The sequence below is a fragment of the Pinus tabuliformis genome, chromosome 2_2 (genome assembly GCF_031772625.1).
Source record: "Pinus tabuliformis cultivar Carrire ecotype Pingquan chromosome 2_2, CPIR1, whole genome shotgun sequence".
NCBI classification, from domain to species: Eukaryota; Viridiplantae; Streptophyta; class Pinopsida; order Pinales; family Pinaceae; genus Pinus; species Pinus tabuliformis.
In genome coordinates this window covers 967,220,283-967,246,135 of record NC_142300.1, presented here as the reverse complement: position 1 = coordinate 967,246,135, position 25,853 = coordinate 967,220,283, and the positions used below count along the sequence as shown (strand labels likewise).

Here is a 25,853-nt window from a genome sequence, read left to right as displayed (position 1 = left end):
AAGAGGTTGAGAACAACCAAACCGACAACCCAACAATTAACCCTGGGAGGGACAACGTTGCCATATAAGGAGCACCAACATTTCCAAAAGGAGCGAAATGAGCAGGGTTCCCATCAGAGGGGATCCCTGGGTTGGTGAACCCTGGAAAAGTTGCCATCGAGAACGAAAAGAAGCCTACTCAAGCTAACGCAAACAAGATCTAACTGGGTAATGTTAATCGCGGCCAAATAAATTTTAAGACGCAAGGACACAACTTGACCTTTTCATGTTTTAAGAGTCGAGAAAAGGACAAAAAGGTGACTCTAGTCGCCTTCGAATGTTTTGTGAGCCCGAAGTGACAAACTGCTCAAGTGAGCCTTTTCTTTTAAGGAGTCCGAAAAGGATCAAAAGTGACTACTCTGGAGAGACTAGGCAAAGGGTTTACCAAACAAATCCGTAAAACTGCATATACACCTTGGCAGTCATATGAAAACCAAGGACTTCCCATACGGCAGTCAATCTTCCCGAATGCTGTGTTCGGTGTGTTACAGCTTGTAAGGCGGCAGACATGGCTTCCTGTGGATAAAGGATGATAACCTAGTGGGGTCTCCCCTATATATGCAACGGTACGTGGGAGCTCAAGTCCGTGTTAGACCACTATCGAGTCACAAAAGGAGGAATCACCCAACCGTAATGTGAAACAACAGTGACTAGGTTTAACGACGCCGGAGCACGTCTCTAGCCTAGACCTCTAATCAGTGAGCGTTATGTTCCAATGCGTTTTTAAGTTCATTCAGTTCATTTTATGGTTGATCTTTAGTTAAGTTTCAATTTCCAGGTCCTACCGTATGAAATCTCTCAAAATTGCCTAGATGCAAACTATATGCCAAAGAATATCATTTCGTTCGATGAATACTAACTACGAGAGAGTTAAGGATTTTTCAAACAAAATGACCACAAACAAACAAGAGCTACTCTAATGCAGCTAATGACAAATAAACGAAACTTTTCTTTGTTTTAAATTGCTTAATCAATGAAAAGCTTCTAATTTCAATTAACTAATTCAACGCAAAAGAGATTGTTCGTTTTCTTTTCAATGGCAAAGTGCACTAAACAAACTTTTGAGAAATAATAACAAACAAATGTGAAAAGAACCGGTTGACCCCAAACAACTGTGATCCGTGTTCGGGTAGTGAGAAGTGATCGAAACAATGCGAAGACTGGTTCAATAACAATCACTTAAACAACCAAGCAAAAGCAAGCAAAGAGGAAGGTTTCACAAAACCAAAAGCAAACAGTAAACGAACCTTTGTGAGCGAGTAACCAAGCAAAGTCGATCCAACGAAATTGGGATGATAAAACCAGGTCACAAGACACAAAAAGCAAGATTCGCTCAACAAGACTTCTCAAGAAAGTGCTTCAATCTTCAGACAATGGAAATCAAGTCATAAACCAAGTGAAAACAGCAGGGGATAGCAAAACCAACAGGCTCAAGAGGCAGAATTGAAGAAATTCAATTCTACAGGTATCAGCGCGGGTGATACACAGCAACAATGCGCTGATCAGAAACCACGTGTAGCAACAAAGCGCTGTCAGCGCGGAAGTACACGGCTTAACCGCGCTGGTTCGATTTTCAGAACCGTCGCGACTGTTCAGTGTATAAACGCGATGATCACGAAGTCAAAGAAACAACTATGCGATGGCAACGCGACTGTTTTATTATAAACCGCGCTGAAGCTAAAAAAATAGGCACAATCAAGCCAAAAAGCTCCCAAACCAAGGCAATCACTCTTTAAACAATCAAGGCACCTCCCAGACTATGAGAGTGGAACCATAATGATAGTCATCTATTATTAATAAATAACAGAGAAGAATACAACCAAAGTTCTGACGTCGAATCCTTCCCAAGAGGGTCTAGCCAGCAAGTCTCTTAAGCATTCACCCTTGGAGGTAGATCTCCCAAGACAAAAACTCTCTCTCACACAAGTTTACACAAGAAAGAAACACTTCACAACCTTCCTTAAGCTCTCTAGCAATCCCACACTTGTCACACCAGCTACCTATCAAGTTCACACACTAGCAGCAGCACTCCAAGCACTATCAATTCCAAACTATCCAAACTAGCTGCTCATGGCAATGGTAGAGGCTTAAATAGGAGAAGGAGTCTCCACAAATGGTGGGAGGATGAGCTTATCTCCAAGGAAGGTGGCTCAAATGACGAAACAGACATGCCAGAGAAGGGAGGGCGACATTTACAAGGCCAACAACCAGGTCTAGAGTCATCTGGAAGGCCGGCTGTTAGAACAAACTCGCCCAAACTGGATCAGCGCGGGTCCATAACTGCACTGGAGTGCTGACATCGCAGCTGAATAACAAAGAAGGTCATGTCAGCGCGATCAGATATGAATAACAGACGCGCTGGCTCATGAAATTCGACCAGCGCGGGAAACACGTGTGCTTCTGCGCTGGCAGCGCATTCCGTCTGTTATGGAGCGCCCGTCAGCGCGTTTATCTTGACAACAGTCGCGATGATAGCAAAAACTTTGGCAAAGTGGGTCATTTGGCAACATTAGAGAGCATGAGCATGATTAATTTGAACTCATGACACAGTAGGAAGACTGACAGGAAGACAGTGACAAATTACTGTGTAACAACCCTTAGTTGCTGCATCGATTTTCCCAAGTTGGTCTTTTAGGGGACTTTTGTCCAAAAATAACGATGTTATATTTTTTGTGTGTTTGTTCCAATACTTTCTCAGTTTCTTGTTTATCTTCTGCAATATTTTTATTTGTGAAGATTACAATGTGACTAATTTGTTGTTGTCGTATCAATAAAATGATAAATTAATTTACAGTTAGAAGAATTTATTACAATTGCTGCAACAAAATTTTTGTGGTGAAATTTTCACATGGTTTCATAGAAAATTTTATTAGATAAGAGGATCAGAAGCAGAAGTAGAAAATTCCTTGTTGAGAGGGAGCAACAAAATGAATTTCTAACGTTTGTGCAGTGCTTAGCCAACCAGTGCAAATTGTTGGGGAGTTAGATTTTTTAGTGCATGTTAGAAGAAAAATATCGCTTGTCAGATTGAGTGATTCTAGTAGGAATAGAGAATAATAATAGCTCAGATTTTCACTGAGGAGATTCCTTGTTTGGGCACAAAAGGGTTTTGCAGCTGGAAAAATCAACGTTGGGTGGAAGAGGAAGCACACATACAGAGATAATTTCTCTCATAAGGTTTCTAGTTCAGGAATCCATATTTCCAGCTATAAATGGTAGTATATGCAAGCATATTTTCTCACTCTAGAAGGGAGCACGGATAACAAATTTAGTAGTCGAGCAGGAGGAAAGAGGGAGATTTTCATTCTAGATTCAGAGATGGACACAACTAGGTTTAGAGATTAGGATAGGTTGGAGGGAGCCTCCAACTATGTCATCTGGAAGGCTAGGATTTCCCTCCTACTGGATGAATTTGGCCTGAATACCTATGGAGAAAATGTTGCGGGAATACCGACTAATGTAGATCAGTAGATAGAGTACAAGATAGAAATGGCCAAAGTGAAGAGGATGATCTTGGATGGAGTTCAGGACCATATAATCTCGTGTATATCTGGTAAGAACATTGTCAAGGAAATGTGGGATTCTCTAGCTCAACTATATTAGAATCCTTCTGAGCAGCATAAGGTGTTCCTACAAGAGAAGCTGAGAAATATTACAATGCAGAAGGGTGAAGGCGTTGATCCCTTTCTCACCAGAACTAAGGAAATCTGGGATCAAATTTCAACAGTTTTGGAGGAGCCTCAACCTATAGAGATTTTTGTGTTTGACCTTAAACAACGTCTTAGAGGAATGGAAAGTATTTATCCAAAGCATCTTGGGATGAGACACATTACTAGGGTGGGATAGGACGTGGTCAGACCTGCAATAGGAAGAGATGGGGCGAGCATTTGTGAAGACTGTTGAGCCTCAAACCTGCACCTTCCTATACACCCTCTCAGCCTTCTTTTTCCACTTACTTCATCCAACAAGCTGTTAAATCATTGCATTATAGTCTAAAAAGATCTTCTGACATGGTTTTCTAACTATGCTTATGACTGTTGTTTGGTTTAGATTTTTTTTCAGGCAGCTGCGGAAACTTGTCAGTTTCCGCAGCCAACACAGGTTTCCGCAACCAGCACAGGATTCTGCAGCTATTTTGTTAAAGGCTATGCTACAGGTGTCCTATGAAGAAACGAGCCACATGGGCAAGCTATAGGTGACGGGTACATGGAATGTGTCCCTTCAGATCAGCCAAATCATCCATAGAAGGTCACGGTCAACAAGGGTCAAAGGCAAAGCCAACCAAGGAATTTAGCGGTGGCACGTCTCTGTTTTGAGCATGTGAAAGTTTACGTGGCATAGTCCTCAACCCATGGAGACATCGGCACACCTGGAGATCATCCTTGTAACCTGAATCCAACAACTACCACTCCGAAGATTTAATAGACGTGATGAACGTTACGCTAGATCTCGGCTAAGGAGATCTACGTGTCTCTGGCAACGCACTTAATAGCATAGGATTCGGTTAGTTAGTTTCAACACTTTTTCATTATAAATAACGCGTTGATAAACGCTGTGTAGAAGCTTTTGGCGATGTAATTTTTGAACTGTTGCTATTATCATCCCACTGTACTCTGTTTTATATATTTTGCTGCTGCTTTAATACATGAGAAGACTACTTTCCTGAGCTCGTTCTTGTGACTGTTCGTTGACTGGCTGAGGTGGCAGAGGGCCCCTGCGCACTAAAGCCCTGTATAGTTTTCATTTGATTTTATTATGTTTCTGTTTTCATAATCACTAGCTTGTATATAACATGTTGTTTTGATGTTTTTAATTTACTGCTGTTTACATTTTCATTTATGTTTTCTTATAGCTGTCAGCTGATCAATGCTTTTCTACAGGTTTTCTTAGGCAGCCCGGGCAAATTTTCATCTTTTTGATAACTATTGACATATGAGATCATCTTGTCCTTCCTGCTAATTTTCATTTTCTGAAGTTTAATTCCAGCACTGTCCTTTTTCAAATTGTGTTTTGCTTATTTATTTTCTGCTACTTAGACATCATACTACTCATTTGTTTATGGTTTCTTTCTATAGTCAAGTGACTCTATTAGTAAGGAATCAGAATATTACTTATTGTAGTGTGATTTAGTTATCATATTGCTTAAACTTATTCATGATTGCTTCCCATAAGGTAGATTGAGCTGAAGGGTAAAGGATCAGAAGAGTTGAAGTAGTGTGATTAGTTTCCTTTATGCAATTTAATTTCTTGCAATTTAGTTATCATATTGCTTAACTTATTCATGATTGCTTCCCATAAGGTAGATTGAGCTGAAGGGTAAAGGATCAGAAGAGTTGAAGTAGTGTGATTAGTTTCCTTTATGCAATTTAATTTCTTGCTATTTAGATATCATATTGCTTAACTTGTTCATGATTGCTTCCCACAAGGTAGATTGAGCTGAAGGGTAAAGGATCAGAAGAGTTGAAGTAGTGTGAATTAGTTGCTTTGCTTTTAGTTTTTGAGTTGCTTTAAATTCACTTTTTACTTTCTTTTTCATACAACAGCAAGGATACTGGGCCATTGTCATTAGTTCACTGTTTGATACATTTACTTCCTCTTAAGAATTGATTTCACTACAGTTGTTTTAAAGCTTTCTTTTTGAGCACTTTTAAGTTTGGAAAACCACTGTAGAAATCACCATCACCATCCATACTTAACTTTCATTTTTGCCATCACACATTAGGGAAAGATAAATCCGAAAACAAATTAAAAAACTCAAAAACGACAAAAGACTAAGGAAATGGTTATCTTGTACATATAGTACACTTCACTTCGTCAGTTTACGAATCACGGATTGACATTTTAAATAGCAATTTAGAACACACTCAATTGACCAAACAAAGACCTCCATTAACGGAAGAAACAATAACAGTATGAAGGGTGAGAAGGAGGAAGAGAATGTGGCCCTTGCGTCAAAGGGTCCCAGTAAGGGATAGGGGGAGAAGAAGAAAAATAAGGACTTATCTAAGGTCAAGTGCTTCAAGTGTGGCGAATTTGGCCACTACAGTACTCAATGTCCTTGAATGAAGAAGGACAAGCAAGATAAGTAGGAACAAGTGGTAGCATCTATAGAGATAGACAAAATTGTCCTCCAAGTTGGAGGAAGAATTCACCATGTTTGTAGTTATACCTCCAGGAGTGAGGTGGGGCTATATGGAGTTACAGTCCTAGAGTCGCACAGAAGTTTGAGCAGGGTCCATTGAAGTGTTTTCCTCATGGATCATTACCTTGCTATAGGGGCCCACAATATTCAGTAGCAGGATGGATTAGTGTCAATTGATGCAGTCAGATTCCAGAGTGACAGTTGTAAACTAGTGGCAGTTAGGTAATGAGGAGCGCAGAGAAGTGTTGACAACATAACATGAGGCTCATTAGAAAAGTCATCTGGAGTGAAAATTCTTCAGTGGATAATGTAGAGGCTAGTAGCAGTAAGATGCTCAAGAGACAAATGCAACACAAAAACACAATTGATTTAGTATTTCAGATGCTTCTCAGATGTAGTAGCAACAATAACAAATGAGAGGGAGTTGCAATGCAGATGTAGAGTTGGTAGTAATATAGCAATGTCAGCAACATCACATATGCAACATCAGAATTGCATAGTGGTTGGTGGGAAGTGGCAGGCAGTCATAGTATCATACATCAACAATGTGGATAAAGGGTGATGCAAGGACAAGGTGTTGGAGTAGTTCAACACTAGAACACCCTCCTTGCTAAGAGGGAGTGCTAGTTTTTGTAGCATCGGATGGCGTTCTAATATTGATAGTTGTTAGAGAGGCTAATAAACACTAGGACCCATAACCCATAAAAGTTTCAGGAAAATCTGCCTAGAGATGCATTAATTAAGTTAATTAGTCATTAATTATTTTTTTCCTAAGTCTAACTTAGGGAAAATGGTTAATTAATAGTAATTAATTGAGGAAGGTGAGATTTCGCAAGAAACTCACACACACCAACTAGGAAATAATCTCATCCATTGATTAAGTTTTAATCTTGGCCGTTGGAATCCCACAATGAGATTATAAGAAGAAGACGATGGGTAATGGCAGCATGAATCATAATTTGATGTCCAAAGTGAATGCGTTTAACACTCACGACATTGGTAATTCGCATAGCGCAAATGACAACGACAATCATGGTTTAGATAATACAAGGGTTGATTCTAGCAAAAACCCTGATAATACGCATAGCACAGGCTCCTCTGAAAACAATCAAGTCAGCGGTTTCAATGATGGTATGCAGAATAATGTTTTAGACAGCAGAAGGGGCAACATTAATCATTATTTAGTGGTCAAAGGTAATGTGCTTAGCACTGGCGACTATGGGAATTGTTTAGACAACGATTGCATCAATAATATCATAGATGACAGCAGCAATCAAGGTACGCATAATCAGTATTCAGGTAATACCAAAGATGGCACTGGAATTAACAATAGCAATCAAGGTTTAGACAAAAGTTTCCAGAATGAAAAAAGTCAGTCTTCAGCAAACACCTTTGAGACAAAATTAAAAAGAAAAGTGGTCAATCTGTCTTCCCAGGAGTTAGATCCTGAAGTCATTAATGTCCTTAGCAAAGGTTTGGGGTTTGCGGTTGCTCCTAAAAACCTTCCTATTGAGAAGATGATATGTAGCATAGAGGATGGGATTAATAACCTTCCTTTGGAAGATAAAGAAACATTAAGACAAGAATTTTCTCTCATTATGAGAAAAGCCAAAACTCCCAAAAGCAACTTGAGTAAAGAAGAACAAAGAGCCTTCAAATCCTTGCGGAACAATGACAAGATTGTGGTTCTTAAGGCGGATAAAGGAGGAGCAGCGGTCATCTTGGATAAAGAAGACTATGTATGCAAAATGAATGAACACCTAAAATGTGGCAGTTATAAGAAGCTGAGCAGTAATCCCATCCCCAAAATTATGAAGGATGTAAAAAAGATCATCTCAGATTCCAACCTTGACGATAAATTAAAGAAGAAATTAATCCCTTCTTGTGAAACTATCCCAAGAATTTATGGATTACCCAAGATCCATAAAGAAGGGGTTCCTCTTAGACCAATAGTTAATACTATTGGTTCCCCAACCTATGAACTTGCTAAGTATGTTGCTAAAATTCTTAAGCCCCTTGTCGGAAATACTGATTCCTTCATCAAAGACTCCCATGACTTTGTGAATCTTATTAAAAATGAGAGGATAGAGCGTGATGACATCCTTGTTAGCTTTGACGTAGTATCCTTATTCACCAAGATTCCTCTTGATGAAGCCATTCAGGTTATAAAAGATGTTACTGATCCAGGGACTGCAAAATTGGCTGAAATCTGCTTGAGGTCAACTGTGTTCACCTTCCAAGGAATATTTTATGAGCAGACATCTAGTGTGGCAATGGGATCACCCCTTTCGCCAATCGTGGCCAACCTATACATGGAATACTTTGAAAAGAAAGCCCTTGAATCATACCCTTTAAAACCAGCCTGGTGGAAGCGATTTGTCGATGATACCAATATAAAATGGACTCATGGTAAAACAAAACTTGACAAGTTTTTCATTCACCTAAATTCTATCTCTCCAGAAATAAAATTTACTATGGAACTTGAAGAAAACATGAGCATCCCATTTTTAGACGTTCTCATCATCAGAAAAGAGGATGGCTCTTTAGGGCATAAGGTTTTAAGGAAGTCAACCCACACAGAAAGTTACCTCCATGCTGATTCCCACCATCACCCAGCCCATAAGTTTGGTGTTCTAAACACTCTTGCTATCAAAGCCCTTCGAATTTCTGACTCTGAGCATCTGAATGAAGAAAAGAAGCATTTAGTTTCAACCTTTAAGAGTATAGGCTACAAAGAACAAGAGATTAAAAGAGCCATAGAAAAAGCTGAAAGAAGGTTGTTATCTCATGAACCTAAGGCTCAAACTCAGTGTGGTAAGGTTTTTCTACCTTATATCCATGGAGTTACAGACAAAATCGCTAAAATCCTAAGGAAGAAAAACATAATCACGCAATTCTCAGCACCTGGAACTATTAGGCAAGGTATGAGATCCGTGAAAGATGATATTGATAAACATCAGCTTAAAGGAGTCTATAAAATAGATTGTTCACGTGGAAAAAGCTACATTGGTGAAACAGGTCGCTCCCTACAGACAAGGCTCAAGGAACATGGCGCTGATATTAGGAATGAAAGATCTCGTACTTCAGCCTTGGCAGAGCACTCCTAAAAAACTAAACACCATATCCTCTTGGAAAGCGCCTCAATTGTTGCAAGGGAAGAGCAGCATCATAGACGAAAGATCAGAGAAGCACTTGAAATTATCAAACATCCTCATAATCTGAACAGAGACAATGGTATGGAGATTAGCGGGAGTTGGCTTCCCTTGATCAGAGAAATCAAGATCGCCAACACATCCCAGGTATAGCATTTAGTAGGTAAGATATCCCTCTCCTATTCTAATATTTAAGAGTTAGTAACCGTATTTTAATAATAATAATAACAATAATAATAATTAACATTTAAATACAATAATTACAGTAATATCTACTACCATTATCATTAACTACTATTAAAATTTTTTATTCTTAACTTAAAAAATAAATAATAATAATAATAATAAATAAATAAATATATAATAAATAAATAAATCATAATAAATAAATATATAATAAATAAATAAATCATAATAAAAGGTACTATTTTAATTATTAATATTAATTATTAATTATGATGTCGTAATATTAATTAATATCAATTATCAAGTATTAATATCAACTACGGTTTATTAATTATTAAGTGATTATTAATTAATTATTATTAATATTTATTAACGCTATTAATATCTATTAACATTAATAATATTGATTTATTAACATTATTAACATTTATGAATATTAATTAGTTTAATATATTAATTAATTTATATAGCAATTAATTAATATATTAACTATTATTAATATTAATTACTGTTAATTAATTATTAAGTGATTATTAATTAAATATTATTAATATTTATTAACATTATTAATTAAGTACTATTAATATTTTTAACACTATTAGTATCTATTAACATTATTAATATTGATTTATTAACATTATTAACATTTATTAATATTAATTAGTTTAATATATTAATTAATTTATATAGCAATTAATTAATATATTAATTATTATTAATATTAATTACTGTTAATTAATTATTAAGTGATTATTAATTAAGTATTATTAATATTTATTAACATTATTAATTAAGTATTATTAATATTTTTAACTTTATTAATATCTATTAACATTATTAATATTGATTTATTAACATTATTAACATTTATTAATATTAATTAGTTTAATATATTAATTAATTTATATAGTAATTAATTTATATATTAATTATTATTAATATTAATATAATTTTAAATAAAAAATTTAAATATTTTTAAATATTAATACAATATTCTTATTTTTCTATTCTTTAAATACTAATATATATTAAAAATAAATAAACATTTCTCATACAAAATAAAAAATAATATTATATTAACATATATTAAATATTTAATTATTATTACCATTAAAGTTATGAATTTTAATAATTTAAATTAATATATTAACTCATCAGTGAAAATTAATATATAAAACTCAACAGTAAAAATAAAAATAATTTATTCAAAAAAAATAAAAATAAAAAAATAATAATAAAATTAATAAATAAATAAATAAATTAATAAAAATAAATATTCAAGCCGACATTCTGCTGATCCTAAAATTTATTATCCTCATTATTATTTATTTCCTTCTAATCAGCTCTTCTTTTATCATCATTCATAAGTCCTGATGATGGATCCCAGTTGGGATTTGAAATGTTGACATAAAAATGGTTCATACTGTGGATTCTCCGGTAACTAAGTCAAAAGACGATGGGTAGTTGGAGGAACACACTTGAAATCAATTTCCTTGGGCAGTTCGATTTTTCCAGAGAGAAACGACGGTTTTCTGAAAGAGTTCGAGCCAGAGAGGGGATGCATAGAGAGAGAGGGGAAGAGAAAGTGAGTCTGGAGGAAGTCTCCCAGTACCAGAGAGTTAGCAATAGAGGGGTCATATTTCCTAGAGAAGTTGTGCAGAGCCAACACAGTTAGCTTCAAAGGGAGATCAATTTTACTAAAGGGGAGGGTAATTCAATTGTAGTTCACCTGAAAATTCTCTAAGAGGCCAACAAAGTCAATTAGGGCGTAATTTTTTCCAGCAATTATGGGGCTTAGCGAGTTGAGGTTTGCGCAAGCACTGCACAAAGACTTTATTACTAGCTAGTTTTTCCAGTTGTTGGAGCTGGATCAAGCATGGTGTTAAGGTATTTGCCTCACTCATATTTTTGCCAGTTTATTTTTCTGATTGGATTTCCAGTTGGGAATCAATATATTGTACTTAGATTTTTTCACTGTTGCTTAATAATAAAAACCCTCAGCTGCTGCACCGGTTTTCCCAAGTTGGGTTTTTCCGAGGAATTTTGTCCAAAAATAACAGTGTTGTATTTTTTGTGTGTGTGTTAGTATTTTCTCAGTTTCTAGTTTATCTTCTGCAATATTTTTATTTGTGAAAATTACAGTGTGATTAATTCGTTGTTTCCATAGCAATAAATTGATAAATTAATTTACAGTTAAAAGAATTAATTTCAGTTGCTGCAATAGATTTTCAGCGGTGAAATTTTCACAATCCATTGTATGAATTTCTCATCAAAGTCTAATTGTTTCATGACTTTGAATAAAAAACGTTCCAAACTCGGTCCAAGGAATTTTATATATACAATTTAATAACCATGCCTTTGCCACCTCATTTCTGGTTGGAGTCAATTTCTTCTTAAGCCAAGACAATATTGTCTAAAATCTGTCTCTGAGGGACGAAATCTCCATGATTTTCAGATATGGCTTATGGAAGAATTATTTTAAGATGATTGGCAAGAATTTTGGATTTAACCTTGTAAGAAACATAATAGAGAGAGAATGGGTGAAAATGAGAAAAAGAATAGGGATTTGATTCTTTCAGGATTAGATCCATAAAAGATGAGTTGATTTCTCCACTCATGCATTTCTATTTTAACAAGTAACCCATCATTCTACAAAGGTTTGATTTGATAACATCCCATTAGAAATGGTAGAAGTGTGCCAGGAAGCCATCAGGTCCGGGGGCTTTGTTCGGACTAAGGGAGAACATGACCTCCTTGATTTCGTCCTGTGAGGGAAGTTATGTGAGCATTTGATTCCAATTTGTTGTGATTAACTCACGAACATGTTGCAACATGAAGTTATCGACTTCTTCTGGGGACATATCAACTTGACGATATAGAGAACGAAAGTGATGGACCGCCTCATTTTTTATTTGTTGGAAGTCCTCATTCTTTCTCCCTTGCACCATTATTTCTTGAATAGTGTTTTTCCATTCTCGAATTTTACCCGCTCATGGAAGAACTTGGAATTTATATCCCCAACTTTGACCCAAATACTTCTTGACTTTAATCTCCATACTTCCTCTTCTTGTTTCAATAGTGTTCGGTATGTAATAAAGGGTTATTTTATTATTATTATGGAGGATCTTAAGTATTACTTGGTTTGAATCCATTTATTTTATATTCCTTCTAGTTGTTTATTGTATTTTTTAGGGTTATAAGTCTTTTTGGTTGTATTCATTTGGCCCACTATTTTATTTTCCCCTCCAGTCTCTTAATTTTCTTTTTCACGAATGCTAATTGGGTTGTCTGTGACCTATTCCTTCCATAATTTTTTTATACGAACTCATTGAACCCCAGTTGCGCTATCAAAATAGGGAATAATCTAAAGAGGTTTGGTCTGTAATTGATATTACTGAGCAATTCCAACGTTATTGGTCTGTGATCAGAGACGCACCAAGGAAGAATTTTCAACGAGACTGTGAGGTGCCAAGTTAAGAATGAATTTGAATCAAGAACGTGTTAAGACGAACAATGATATGGCCAGAGCCAGATCTTCTATTGTTCCAAGTGTATTTGTTAGTGGGGGGCTTAATGTCCATAAGCCTATGTTTTTGAAGGAGATCTTCCATTTTTTCTTGGAAAGGATCTCTTATGGGAGAGCCCCCTTTTTTCTCCCATTTATGAAGAGTGGTATTAAAGTCACCTCTCAGAATGTTATTTGTATGATATATGGTTTCATCCAAGGATAATAAGGAAGTCCAACAATCATTCTTATCTCGAAATTGAATAGGAATATGAATGTTGACTATGGAACATATCTATTTAGTGGGAAGGTGCTATAGTTGAAAGGGTAACTAATGGATAGTAGAATGTAGACTCAATATCTTGAATTGTTCAAGGTTCCACATTGTGCATATACCTTGGAAGGCTCCCCTTGAATTGACTCAATGATCACACTTCCATTGCATTTCTTATAGTGCCTTTGGAGGACTTCTTGGTCCTCCATTTTCGTCTCTTAGAGGAAGGCTATTTGAGGTTTTCCCTTGTTAAGTATAGATTTTACTTCTACCGTTATTTTTTTTTACCCTAAACCCTTGAAATTCTGGAAGACGACATTCATCATTTACCACGATTTTGAGGGGCCCCATGAGATGGGATATAAGTCTTTCCTTTTTTGGTGTTTTTGACTTCTATAGTATTTGGATCTAGAGTGGATTGGTAACCCATCTCCTTCTCTTTTTCTGTCTTCTATGTACAAAATTCCCTATTTGTTTTCTTTTCGACCTTTCACTTATGCCTCTCTGTTAGAAATTAATTAACAGAGCAATGAAATACATAAAATATTGTGGAAACACAAATACAGAAACACATAAAACAAGAGAGACACAAATATATGTGGTTCACCCAATTTGGGCTACATCCACGGAGAAACAACCAGTCCTTCCTTTTATATTATCCAACAAAGTGAAGAGATACCACTTATAATGGATCCGTTGTAATTTCCTCTTCACTCTCACACAACCTCCTCTCTCTCTCTCTCTCTCTCTCTCAAAATAATAAAATCCAGTCGCAATAAAATTCTCTCATATAAACCGAGGGTTGCCTTCTAGAGAAAAAACCATAAATTAACATAAATTCTATTGTCACATCTTCCATCTATGAGCAAACTATATTGATAACAAAATTACAATATTTTACAAGGCAAATTTTCATATATTTTTAGCTTCGGGGGTGCTTTCCCTGAACCCCCACCAGGGGAGGCTCATTAAAAGTAGTTGTTGCCTCTCCGTGGACCCCCCTAACGACTATCATACGGGCGACATTTCCTCCTAATTTAAGAATTGGTGTCCAACATGTATAAGACCTCTGAATCAAGAAGAAAATCAAGCTCCACACCCAACACTCTCTTTCTCCTTTCCCTTCTCGTATTCCGATTTCTCTTCAATTGAAATAACAAGCATATAGCTTGATTTAGTGTTATGAGAGGAGAGGAATTCATCTTTTATCTCAGAGAGATGGCTGTGGGCCGGGTCTTGATCTTCATCTGAGGGTGATCTATAACAAACCCTTATGGGGTTAACCTCAATTTATGTATTTCCCAAAAGTGTTTCCTATGCTTATAAATGTTACATCATTCCAATGGTGTAGGGATAAAAAAGGAATCTCGGCTGAAATAGGAACAACAAAAGGGACATCGCTCTCTGTGTTGAAGTTAGGGCTGCAACGATCCAATTACAAATCTTGGGCTCCCATGTAGTATGACCCACTTCGAAATATTAGATCTTGATATGCCTTATTTTCAAAGTAAAAGGTAAAAAACCCTTTCCCACAAAAGGAGTATGAAATATCTCCTTTGACTAAGGGTTTCCAGTTTTTCTCCACCCATGATTTGACCAAGTGGGGGGAAGGCCATAGCGCCGTAAATTGACCTACCAATCCTATTTCTACCGGTTGCAAAGTCATAAATATAGCTTAAGGGGAAAAAATTCTACCTTCAGAATATCATCCAGCGAAAAGACATATCATGTGATAAAGAGTCCAAAGAAGTCATTGGAGCTAGGTCCTGGGTACTTGTACCAATAGGAGAAATGGGTTTAAGTTCACAGTAAAGACAATTTTCCAGGTGAGCTAGTCGAGCATCTAGACAAGCCAAACGAGAACGCTGATATCACTGTACCCACTTAATTTCGTTCAAGGAAGAGATGATATCATTATGATATTTATGCATCTCTTTCAAGACCTTGGCCTAAAAGAGTTTCATATGGCAATGGATAGTGATGGAGTTCAGGTATTGTATCCATCTTCCCCTAGTATGACCAGGGTCAAAAACCTAATTGGGAAAGTCCTAGGTTGCATGTGAGGAGGAAATTGAAGGAAAATAATGGAAAGTGAAGAAAATAGAGGCCTAATTAATACAAAGTCTTCTGAGGATCAGTTGGTAGGCTTGGTCAGAGTAATCTTGGTTAGTTTAGTTTTGGAGCTCTCTCATTATTCTCTCTCTCTCATACTCTTGGACACTTAGAGTTTTCTTGGAGCACTCTTGGAGGGTGTGGCACACTTTGAGTTTTGGAGCAAGAAGGCAAAGTAAGAGTAGGAAAGCGCAAGAGGACATCCAGATCAACAACTATAGTGGGTTTTGCTTCCAGGTACCAATTTTCATGTATGTTTTCCTCACTAGTTTCGGCATGCATGGCACATGCATGTGGTTTGTTGGCTATGATCTGTCATTGGCATGGAAGATTGTCTAGATTGATAGTGGATTTGTCTAGCCTTTCCATTTTCTCAATAGCCATGGAGATTGTGGGTTTATTTCCTTTTTTGTTTTGGTTGGTTCTCATGTTTCCTTAGCTTGGGTTGAGTTACTAGTTCCCGGAGCCTTGGTTGGACAAAGACCCTGGAGCCCTGTAACAACTTGGGTTGAATTACTAGTCCCATAGCCTTGGTCTGGAGCCCTTGGTGGGTTAAGTTACTAGTCCTGGAGCCTTGGTTGGAAAAACACTCTGGAGCCTGACGACAGCTGTGGTTTGAGTTACTATTCCTGGAGCCTTGGTTGGAACAAACGCTTTGGAGCCCTAGATGGATGGGATAGAGACCGATCTGATGATGGTTTTGGTGATGTCTTACTGTGAGGTGGAATCAATATTTGATGGGTTGAGGTTGATGGCCTCTAGAAGCCCTAAATGGTTTTGGATTGATGAGATCCCACATTCATGCTTGGAATATGGCATGGGGGTGAATGGCTGAAGAGAGATTTGGCTTAGCCATTCTACGATCGAATGGAACATGGTAGTCCCATGCCGAGTTGGATTTTACATCATTAATATGAGATTATTTCTCCTTGTTACCTCATGAGTATTCTACTGGTTTATATGTGGATTATATGGTTGATGTTTCCTTGTTATTTATATTGTTATTATGATGGTTATGAATATGTATTATGACAGTGGCTATGTATGGATCCCATCATGATTTTACTTGTATATGAATGAACAATGTATATATGGCCTAATGGATGAGACTGCAACTAAAGTGATAAGGAACAATGCCTCATAGCGAATCTTAGATAAGTATGAGACCCCTATTCTCATAAATGTTATTTACACCTGTAGATTACATATTCGTGATATGTTTGACGAAATATCTGTCATGGATAGTAGGTGTCCAGTCAAGGTCTTATTCAAGTAATTGCATTAGTACTGTTATTTCCATGTTATCTTAATGTTATGAAGGTGTCATTCAATTCTGGGCAGTGACCTGGGCTCTGGGCCTCAAATTGTGGCTTAAATATCGAGGATGCTAGCACAAAACTGAGAAAAATAGTCCCTGGAAGCTGGCATGCCTTGTCATGATAGCATCGAGAGCCTCCTGGAGGTTGGAATTCCCATAACATGGGAGCATCCAGAGGTTTAATAGTTTAAAGACTCAGTGGGACCCAGGGGCTGGTTAGCAGAAAGGTTGGGATTGTTCCTATGGGTCCTATTATTGATGTTGAATATTTGTATGGTGTGTTTATGTTAGTTCCACTTCCTTAACATGACTTAGGAGGTTGAATCATATCATAGTAACTTCTCCTCACATGTTTACCTAGGTTGGCCAGTTACTTGGGTAGATGTGGGAGGAGGGTGTTACAAAGTGGTATGAGAGCATGGTTCACCCTTCAGACTGGATGGGCGGTGTGTTGGTCATGGATTCATGTCGGTTTCATATGTGTTCCTTATGCTTGTAGTCCTAGTTCTTGTTGCATTTGCATAGTGTTTATCATGGTTGTAATGATGTCACCATGTGAAGGTTGATGGTGTTGTTGTGGAATGTGTCTTCATGAGTGTATGCATTTGTTATGCATGTCGGTGTCTATATATTTCTATGCATGCATTGTCGTGGTTATGGTTATGCATGTATGGTAGGTCAGACATGCATTGTGAGGTCATTGGATGTAGTTATGTCATCATGACGTTGTTGGTATGTTATGATGTAATGTGCTGGCCGAGGTAGAGCAGAAGATGCATATCATTAAAGTGAAGTTGCAGCATTGGACCTCGAGGCAAGATCACGTCGTCCTACAGGTTGTATGTTGGGCATGTAGGTATGTATGTTAAGGATTATTATATGCATTATGGTTATGTGTATGCCTTTCGTTCTATTGATGTTATGGTTACATACATGACAAATGCTAGTTGATTAGTGTAGTCATATGCACATGTGTCGGATAATCATGAATGATAGTAAGTTGTGGTTGTATGCATTGCTATTGTTGTTTTATGTTAGATAACTTGATGATTATGTTATATGTTGTTGATGAATATGTTATAGGTTAACTTGTTATGATTATGTTATATGTTGTTGACGAGTATGTTATAGGTTAACTTGTTATGATTATGCTATATGTTATATGTTGTTGATGAGTGTGTTATAGGTTAACTTGTTATGATTATGTTATATGTTGTTGATGAGTATGCTAAAGGTTAACTTTTTGTTGTTATATGATAGTTTAGGAGCATGATATATAATCTGTTGTTGTTATATGCTAGTAACTTGATGATTAGGGTTATTGCATTTAAGAGCTTGATGTTATATATATTGTGTTAACCTGGATTGGCCTATGCAAATGGTTAGGGTTATGACATTCAGGTATGAGTTAATATGTTGTGTTAGTAGGTCGTACTAATCTATAATGATCATACAGATGTGATTATTATGCATGAATGACAATGTTTATGAGCTTATGATGTGAACATGTTAGTTAGTTACTGTTATGGATATCATGATTTTATTTGTGCTTGAGCTGATGTGTTGTGAAGTTATAACGTGCTAATCTAGCTTGATTGTGTAGACAAGATAACCTCCCCTGAGATACATTAAGGTATGAGTTTGCTTATGTAGTATACTTGGTGCTTCATTGTTTGATTATGTCGTCTATTTGGTGTTTGAGTGTTTGGTGTTTGATGAATTGCATAATATGAGTATGTGTTCCAATGATCTTGTTTTAAGCTGATTGTACTAATACATATGTGTTGAGACAATTGATATGTACTTGAGTGTAGTGGGTGATAGTTGTAGCATTATGTCTAATGACTATGAGTTGACTATGGATTATGACATGATTGTTAGTCTCTGTAAAGGTTGATTTCAAATTGATAGATATGATTATCTTGATATTTGGAACATGTGGTTGACATATGTAAACAGTTGCAGGAAACATGCTTGGTATTAGCGTGAAAAGGTAACAATTGATGTGTTTATATAACTAATAGTTGGGTGATGTGACAATACATAGTAAGCCTCGATTGCAACAAGGTAAAAAGGTAAAAGAAAGGAATTGGACAAGAATTCCTTTGGCTATGTTTGGAAACCCTAATTCCAAACGAATGAGTGCTTTGCATACAAGAATTCTTCTTAACCTTAATCTTGTCTGACATTATGTGGATATGTGCTAGATTCATGAACATGTACTTGACAGGCATATTAGCTAGTCTCTAGTTACAAGTGGATCTGTCAAGGGAATTGGAGTCCCTTGAGAGATGGCATGGATGTGTTCAGTTGCAAGAAACGTTTTTGGCACAACAAGGTAAGGTAACTGGTGTATTGTTATGTTTATTTATGCACTGACAATTATATGTTTATGGCAATACGATGCAGGGGATTGCATGGCAAAGAGACTGCCCTGAAATTATAAAGGAGGCTCAGGTTGATCTTTCCTTTGGAAGCACTGGGAAGCATGGGGATTGAGTCATGGTATCTATTGTTTTTTTCTTTTTTTTCGACAGTAATGGGTATTTTTGTTATGGGCGGAAAACAGGCTGCCGCATGCTCATACAAAACAACAAAGACAGAGAATGATTCTCAGGGAAGCTTTTTGGAACTGGGTTTGAACGCCTCTCTATCAGAAAAATGCCGGACAGCTAGCTAAGCAGAGTCAGGAGTTGAACATTTCGATTGCTTTGACAATCAGTCCCTCAGATCTGGTTGAGTAGCTGTAGCCCAGGGTGGAACAACTCGCGGGCCAGAGGACTTTGCCGGGCAAATCCTGTTCGAGCAATACCTCAGTGCTGCGTGCTATTGAATGGAGGAAGTTACTGACTATCCACGACTGCTTTGGAGGGGCTATTGCTTTAACGGAGGCTCCATCGCAAGACCCAATTTTACTTCGCACATATAATGCTGCCTTTTGGAGGAGAGAAGCACTGATAATGCTGAAACAGCCTTCAGGTTTGAGAACATCAAAAAGGTCAAAACTGGAACTGCAGTACCATCTTGAAGGACCAATGAGGACTTTTGAGGAGCAGGTCATCGACTGGAAACAGAGGCCAATGGTAGGAAGACAAACAGAGAATGAGAGCAGTTCTGAGACCACCGATTAAGAAGATTGAATATACAGTGGGTTGAAAATTCCCGTAGAACAGGGTCTTGAGGGGGAAGGAGAGAGCCCAAAGAACAGAAAGGAAAGGAAGTCCGTCCAGTAGAACCATTAAGGGATGGAGCAGGAGGATTCAGTCGAATTGACCACCAGAGATCTCCGATTGCAGAGGGAGCCTAGGTTGGCCTCCAAATCAGCTTGAGAATTAAGGTTCCTTAAGATGTGGAAGAAGGAGATCTTACTGAAATTGGGCAGTAATAGCCGGATTTTTTTGATAATAGAGGCTAAATGAACCTGGTGGGAGGTCGTGGATTGGATCAACGATTGGATGATGAGTCTGGAATCTCCAAAGACAGAGAGAGAGTTGATATTCCTGTTAATCGCCAGTTTCAGCCCCTGCCACAATGCAAGAGCTTCCGCTCTGTTGTTGGTTTCAATTCCCAGTCCCCAATGAAACCGCAAATCCAGAGAACCTCCAGGACTCAGAAGAACCCCACCACTGCCAGCAATCCCAGGGTTTCCTTTAGAGGCCCCGTCGAAGAATAAACAGTGGTCATCCAGAGCCGATCTCCACTTAATAAACTCCATTTCCTCCAGCCTAATCTCCCAGTTGGCAAGGGCAAGTGCAGTGGGGATGGACCTTTCCTTCAGATTTGGGACCAGACCTTTTAGCCATTGCTCCTCCTCTTTGACCAGATTCATTTCATTCCTTGGAGAAGTATTGGCTTCCAAAGCCTCACCCAGCAAAGCTTTGATTTTAGAAATAACTCTTATAGAATTGCAACTTTCTCCTCTGAAAATTCTATTATTTCTTTCCAACCACAGCTTCCAGCAGATGAATTTAGGGATCCACATCCAACTTGTTTTAAGAAGGCTTTTTTTTGTAAGGCAGAAAGGAGATAAACTGGCCCAATTTCGAAACAGGGAGGGAATGCTATCAGGGAGGTCAAGGTTAGCAGGACCTAACGACAGAACTCCCCTCCAGACTACTTGGGCAAAGGGACATAGCAGCAACAGGTGATTGGCAGTTTCTTCTTCAGACAAGCAAAGGGAACATCTGGAAGGCCCTTCCATCCCTCGTCTACGTAAGTTATCTCTGGTAAGAATGCTTTGATGAGCTACAGTCCAACAGAAGAAGTCAATTTTGGGGAGAGAGGGGAAATCCCATATAAATTTCCATTGAGCTGGATTAGGGGGAGCATATGGGACTGCCATAATTCTTTTATAGCCTTCGGAAGCAGTGTAAGAGCCGGAGAGTGAGCCCCAGCCTCTTTTGTCTTTAGAAGTGGCCTTTGATGGAGATTTGCCTTGAAGCAGATCTAATAGTAAAGAAGCTTCCCCCTGCAGCATAAGGGGGACCTCCCCCAGATTCCAACAATCCCAGGTTCTATCAGGAGCTTCCTTCCAGTTCGAAATATCCCACAGAGTATGAAGATTGCAGGACTGAAGCCAACCTTTGATATTTGCAAGACCATCCACTTGGTTCAATGGCTGATCACCCAGAATCGAGTCTTCCCAGATTTTGATTTTCCTCCCATTACCAGGGATCCAATAAAGATATTGGATGAATTGCTCCCTAGCAGAACTGCAGAGATTGAAGATCGGAGAGCCTTTTGAAGATCTTGGAGGCTTATCCAAACATCTCAGGCGTTGCCCTTGGAAGTATTTCTTCCAAAGGACTCTTTTACTCCAGCTAGAGTTTCCAGAGACTAAATTCCAAAGGAGCTTGGATCCCAAAGCTAGATTTTGAGCAGCCAAGTTACGCAGATGGAGGCCTCCTTCCAGAAATGGTCTCTTGAGAGTTTCCCAGTTCACTAAATGAATCCTTCTATCATTGTTATTCCCACCTTCCCACAGAAATCTTCTCAACAGACTGTCCATTTTGCTGAGAAAGGTTTTGGGGGCAAGGAGAACAGAGTTTTGATATAGGGGCATACTTATAAGGACCGATTTCATAAGGATGACTTTCCCTGCATTATTCAGCCAAGAGGCACCCCAAGCTTGGATTCTATTCTTTATCTTATCGAGAAGAGGCAGCCAATGAGCAACTTTAGGTTTAGATTTGAAGATTGGGATCCCAAGGTATTTAAATGACTCCCAATTCCGAATTCCATCCATTTCTAAAAGCCTAGCAATGTCTGACAGCTCCTTGATCGAGCAATTCCAGCCATAGATAGAGCATTTTCGATAGTTGATTTTGCTGCCTGAGATCAACCTGTAAGTGTCCAGCTCCTTCTTGAAGGATCTGGCAGAGATTATGCTGGCTCCTCCAAGCAACAATGTGTCATCGGCGAACTGGGCATGGTTAATGTCTTTCACCTTGTGAGTAGTTCTGAGGCCAGGCAGGATTTGAATCTGCTGATTGTATTCGAGTTGGAAGCTAAGCACCGAGGCCTGAACAGCATAGAGAAGTGGAGACAAAGGACAACCTTGTCTAAGGCCCCTAGAGGCTTGGAAGAAGTCAGTAGAACGGCCGTTGACCAGCGGAGCGATCCAAGGAGAGGCAATACAGGCTTTCACCCAGTTTATGAAGTCTGTTGAAAAGCCTAACTTCTTCATCACAATGAACAAAAAATCATGTCTCACCCTATCGAATGCGTTAGCTAGATCGAGCTTAATCACCATACCTTTCTCTTTTCTTTGGCAGCTAGAATGAACTGCTTCTTGCACCAGCACAATGTTGTCCAAAATCTTTCTTCCTTTTATGAATCCGCCTTGATTTTCAGGGATGATGTCTGGCAATATGTTTTTGAGCCTGTTGGCAATAATTTTGGAGACCAACTTATAACTGGAATTGCACAAGGATATGGGCCTAAATCTGCTGAAGTCTGAGGCGCCTTTCTCTTTTGGGATCAAGGCGAGAAAGGCCGAATTGATGCCACCGCCCAGCTTAGCACAGTTCTGGGACTTTCTGACCATTCTCAATAAATCTTTTTTTATTGTTGACCAGCAAGTCAAAAGAAACCTGACAGAGAACCCATTTGGGCCTGGGGCTTTATCGGGTTCCATGTTGTCCAGAACTTTCTTAAGCTCGTCCATATTGATCGGAGCTGTCAACATGGCATTATCCGAATCGTGAACGCACTTGGGGATTAATTCAATCGGATAGGCATGTGGATCAATGGCTGGTTCTTCAGGAGCCGAATAAAGATTTTGGAAGTAGGAGTATGTAGCTCTCTTAATGCCATCAAAATCCTTAACCACAGTATTTTGGAATTGGATCTCAGAGACAGATTTGAAATTCTTACCGGCTTCTACTTGCTTATGAAAGAAGCTGGTGTTTTTATCTCCAGATTGCAGCCAAAGATTCCTAGACTTCTGGCGCCAGAATTCTTCCTCCTCCCTGCTGGATCTGTGAACCTCTTTTTGAAGCTCGACTTCTTTTTGGAGAAGACTTTGAGAAACAGGACTATTCTCCATATTTAATTGGTGAGCAGCAAGACTGTTTAGAGTTTCTTTTCTTTTGGCTGTAGGGGTTTTCAATCTTTTAGCCCACTCTTTAAGGTTTCTTTTTAGGCCTCTAATTTTCTCTTCCCATACAAAAAATGGAGAGCCTTGGACAGGTCTATTCCAGGATTCTGAAACCACCTCTTGGAATCCATCTTGCTGAATCCACAGAGGGCTGAAACGAAAAGGGATGGGGCCTAGATTACCATCCCGGGAGAGCTCGAGAAGGATGGGCTTATGATCTGAAGTGAGATTTGGAAGAATTTTAGAAGTGGCCATAAGATCGCATGTCAGGAAAGAAGAATGGACAAGGAATCTATCTAATCGGGCAGCAATGTGATTGGGGCCTAATCTTCTGTTGGACTAGGTGAATTTACCTGAAGATGGTTTTATATCCTCCAAATCCCAGCCCAGCATTATATCTTCAACCCATTCTCTGGCAGGGTCCCTGACAATGGAGCCTCCCTTTTTCTCATCAAGAGCAAGGGTGACATTCAGGTCACCTGCAATAATGATATTTCCAGGATTTTTCTCTGAAAGGAAAGAATGAAGCGAGTTCCAACAAATTTGTTTCTCGCTTGGCAAAACAGGGGCATAAACATTAAACATACTTACTTGCTGACCAGAATCTTTGTGGAGGAGCTGAGTGAGAAGCCAGTGGGGGCTACTTTTTTCTTGAATAAAATCATATATGGCGCTGTTCCAGAAGGTGGCTATTCCACCAGAAGCGCCTCTTGCACTAACCGCTCTTCCTTGACCTTTTTGCCAAAAAGCTTTACTAGATTGGAGGAGAAGGAGATCCTCCATCTTTGTCTCCTGGACGAGGAGGATGTCAGGCGAGTATATTCTCACTATATCTTTCAAGGCTTCCTCTTTCAACCTGCTACCTAATCCTCTGCAGTTCCAGGAGACGTATTTCATTATTTACTGATTTGGGGGGTTGAGGCTCCTATTGGAGCCCTGTTGCTCTTGCGCCCTGATCTGGTATTCATCATTCCTTTTAGGGTTTTTTGGGATCCTTGGAGGACATCTATATAGGTTTTTTCCTCTCTCTGTTTCTTCTTGGATTTCCGTCCCCTTGTCGTCTTGATAGGAGTGACTAGCGAGTTATCAGTTTCTGAATCTATCTCTTCTGATTCTCCCTCAGAGTCTGAGGCTAGGCTGATGTGCTCTTCATTGCCTTCATTTCCCCTCTGACAATCATGGACTGGTGGAACAGATGATTCGACTTCATTTTCTTTCGCTTGCTTCACCATTTTTTCTGTTTCCTCTTGGGTCTCCATGGCAACCGCCTTTTCTCCTGAGGAGGAGCCATTTTTAGGAGCAGCAGCGGCTTTTGAATTAGTTTGAGGCTTCCCCTTTGGAGCGGAGATGTTCTGCCCCGGAGGCTTTGGAACAGCCTTTCCATTTTTGATTTCTTTCCATCCTTCTTCTTCAACCGTGTTCCCTGTTGGAGCTTTTGGGCAGTTTCGCTGGAAGTGTCCATGCTCATGACAGGTTCGGCATTTGAACGACAACTGCTCGTAGTCCAGCTTCTGGTAATGCTGCCATTCTCCAACTGAAAGTTTGACCGCTTCTGGCAGCCCGGCTTCCAGATCGACTTCCACGCAGATTCTAGCGCATGTATATTGGCCCTTATGATCAGCTTTGTCAATAAAACGACCCAGCCCATTACCAATCTTCTGCAGAGATTGATAGCTCCAGCAGTGTATCGGGAGATTAGGAAGCCGAACCCAGACCGGCGCCTCCTTAGGGACATCGACAGAAGGATCGAAGTCAGGGCTCCATTTGTTAAGGTACAGACCCTGGTTTCCCATAAAATACGGCCCGTTTCTGAACACCAGGTCACGATCTTCTTTGGTGGTAAATTCAAAAATGAAGTAGCCTCGTCCCACAGCATAACAGATCACATTGTTTTTCAACTGAGGTCTCCAGTTTCGCTGAATCCAGTCGTCCGTAGTTTTGGTGGAAGGCTAGTGGTCCATAAACTGCCCTACCAGGCCTCTTTCAGACAGAGCCAGTGCGATTTTAATAGGTTGTTCTTCTGGGAGTGCTATCTCAGGAATTTCTTCGATTTTTTTTATGAATTTCGGCACATCAGCAGTCCGAAGTGTCTTCCCCTTCTGCGATAAAAGTCTTCTGAAAGCTTCTTCAGAGGATGAAGGTGGGGTGGGAGCGGACTCCCCACCCCCAGGCCCGCTCATGGCGGCGTCCAAACGATGGCGGCTGCAGACCTAAACCAACTCCGCGGCAGAGCAGAGCGCGCGCGCGATCTAAAAAAAAAAACCAAAAAAAAAAAAAAAACTGAGTCATGGCATCTATTGTTAGTCTTGTGCTTTTGGTCTTTTGTGATTTGTTGAGCTTGATTTGCTATTTTGTTTATGTCTAGTGTGAGGCCTTGCCATTTGATGGTGGTGTCATGTTGTTATTGGTTTCATGGTTTTTTTCTTGTTTGTTTCTCGGTCTTGCCTTTATTGTTTTGAGAGTCTTGGGAATTGGTTGGGAAAGAGGAAAGTTAATGGAGCTCGGGGAGAGATGAATGAAACCTAGC

General features: G+C 38.8%; 1 protein-coding gene across 1 annotated transcript; it reads right to left on the bottom strand.

Annotated features, from left to right (window-relative positions):
• Positions 1–20,841: 20,841 nt before the first annotated feature.
• LOC149196451 (uncharacterized) lies at positions 20,842–25,506 on the bottom strand. Its single transcript, XM_089408289.1, has 7 exons — positions 25,300–25,506; positions 24,407–25,107; positions 23,806–24,197; positions 22,634–23,544; positions 21,793–22,408; positions 21,068–21,702; positions 20,842–20,973 (listed from the first exon to the last, which is right to left on the bottom strand). The coding sequence occupies exons 1-7, from the start codon at positions 25,504–25,506 to the stop codon at positions 20,842–20,844; spliced, it is 3,594 nt and encodes a 1,197-aa protein (XP_089264415.1).
• Between the last annotated feature and the right edge of the window lie 347 nt (positions 25,507–25,853).

Excerpts from the sequence above, each read along its gene's own strand:
- LOC149196451 (XM_089408289.1), bottom strand. The coding sequence starts at position 25,506 with ATGAGCGGGCCTGGGGGTGGGGAGTCCGCTCCCACCCCACCTTCATCC. Across the intron at positions 25,108-25,299 it reads CTCTGTCTGAAAGAGGCCTG|GGTCTGTACCTTAACAAATG; the intron begins GTAGGGCAGTTT and ends ATGGGAAACCAG. Across the intron at positions 24,198-24,406 it reads GATTCAGAAACTGATAACTC|AGGATTAGGTAGCAGGTTGA; the intron begins GCTAGTCACTCC and ends CTGGAACTGCAG.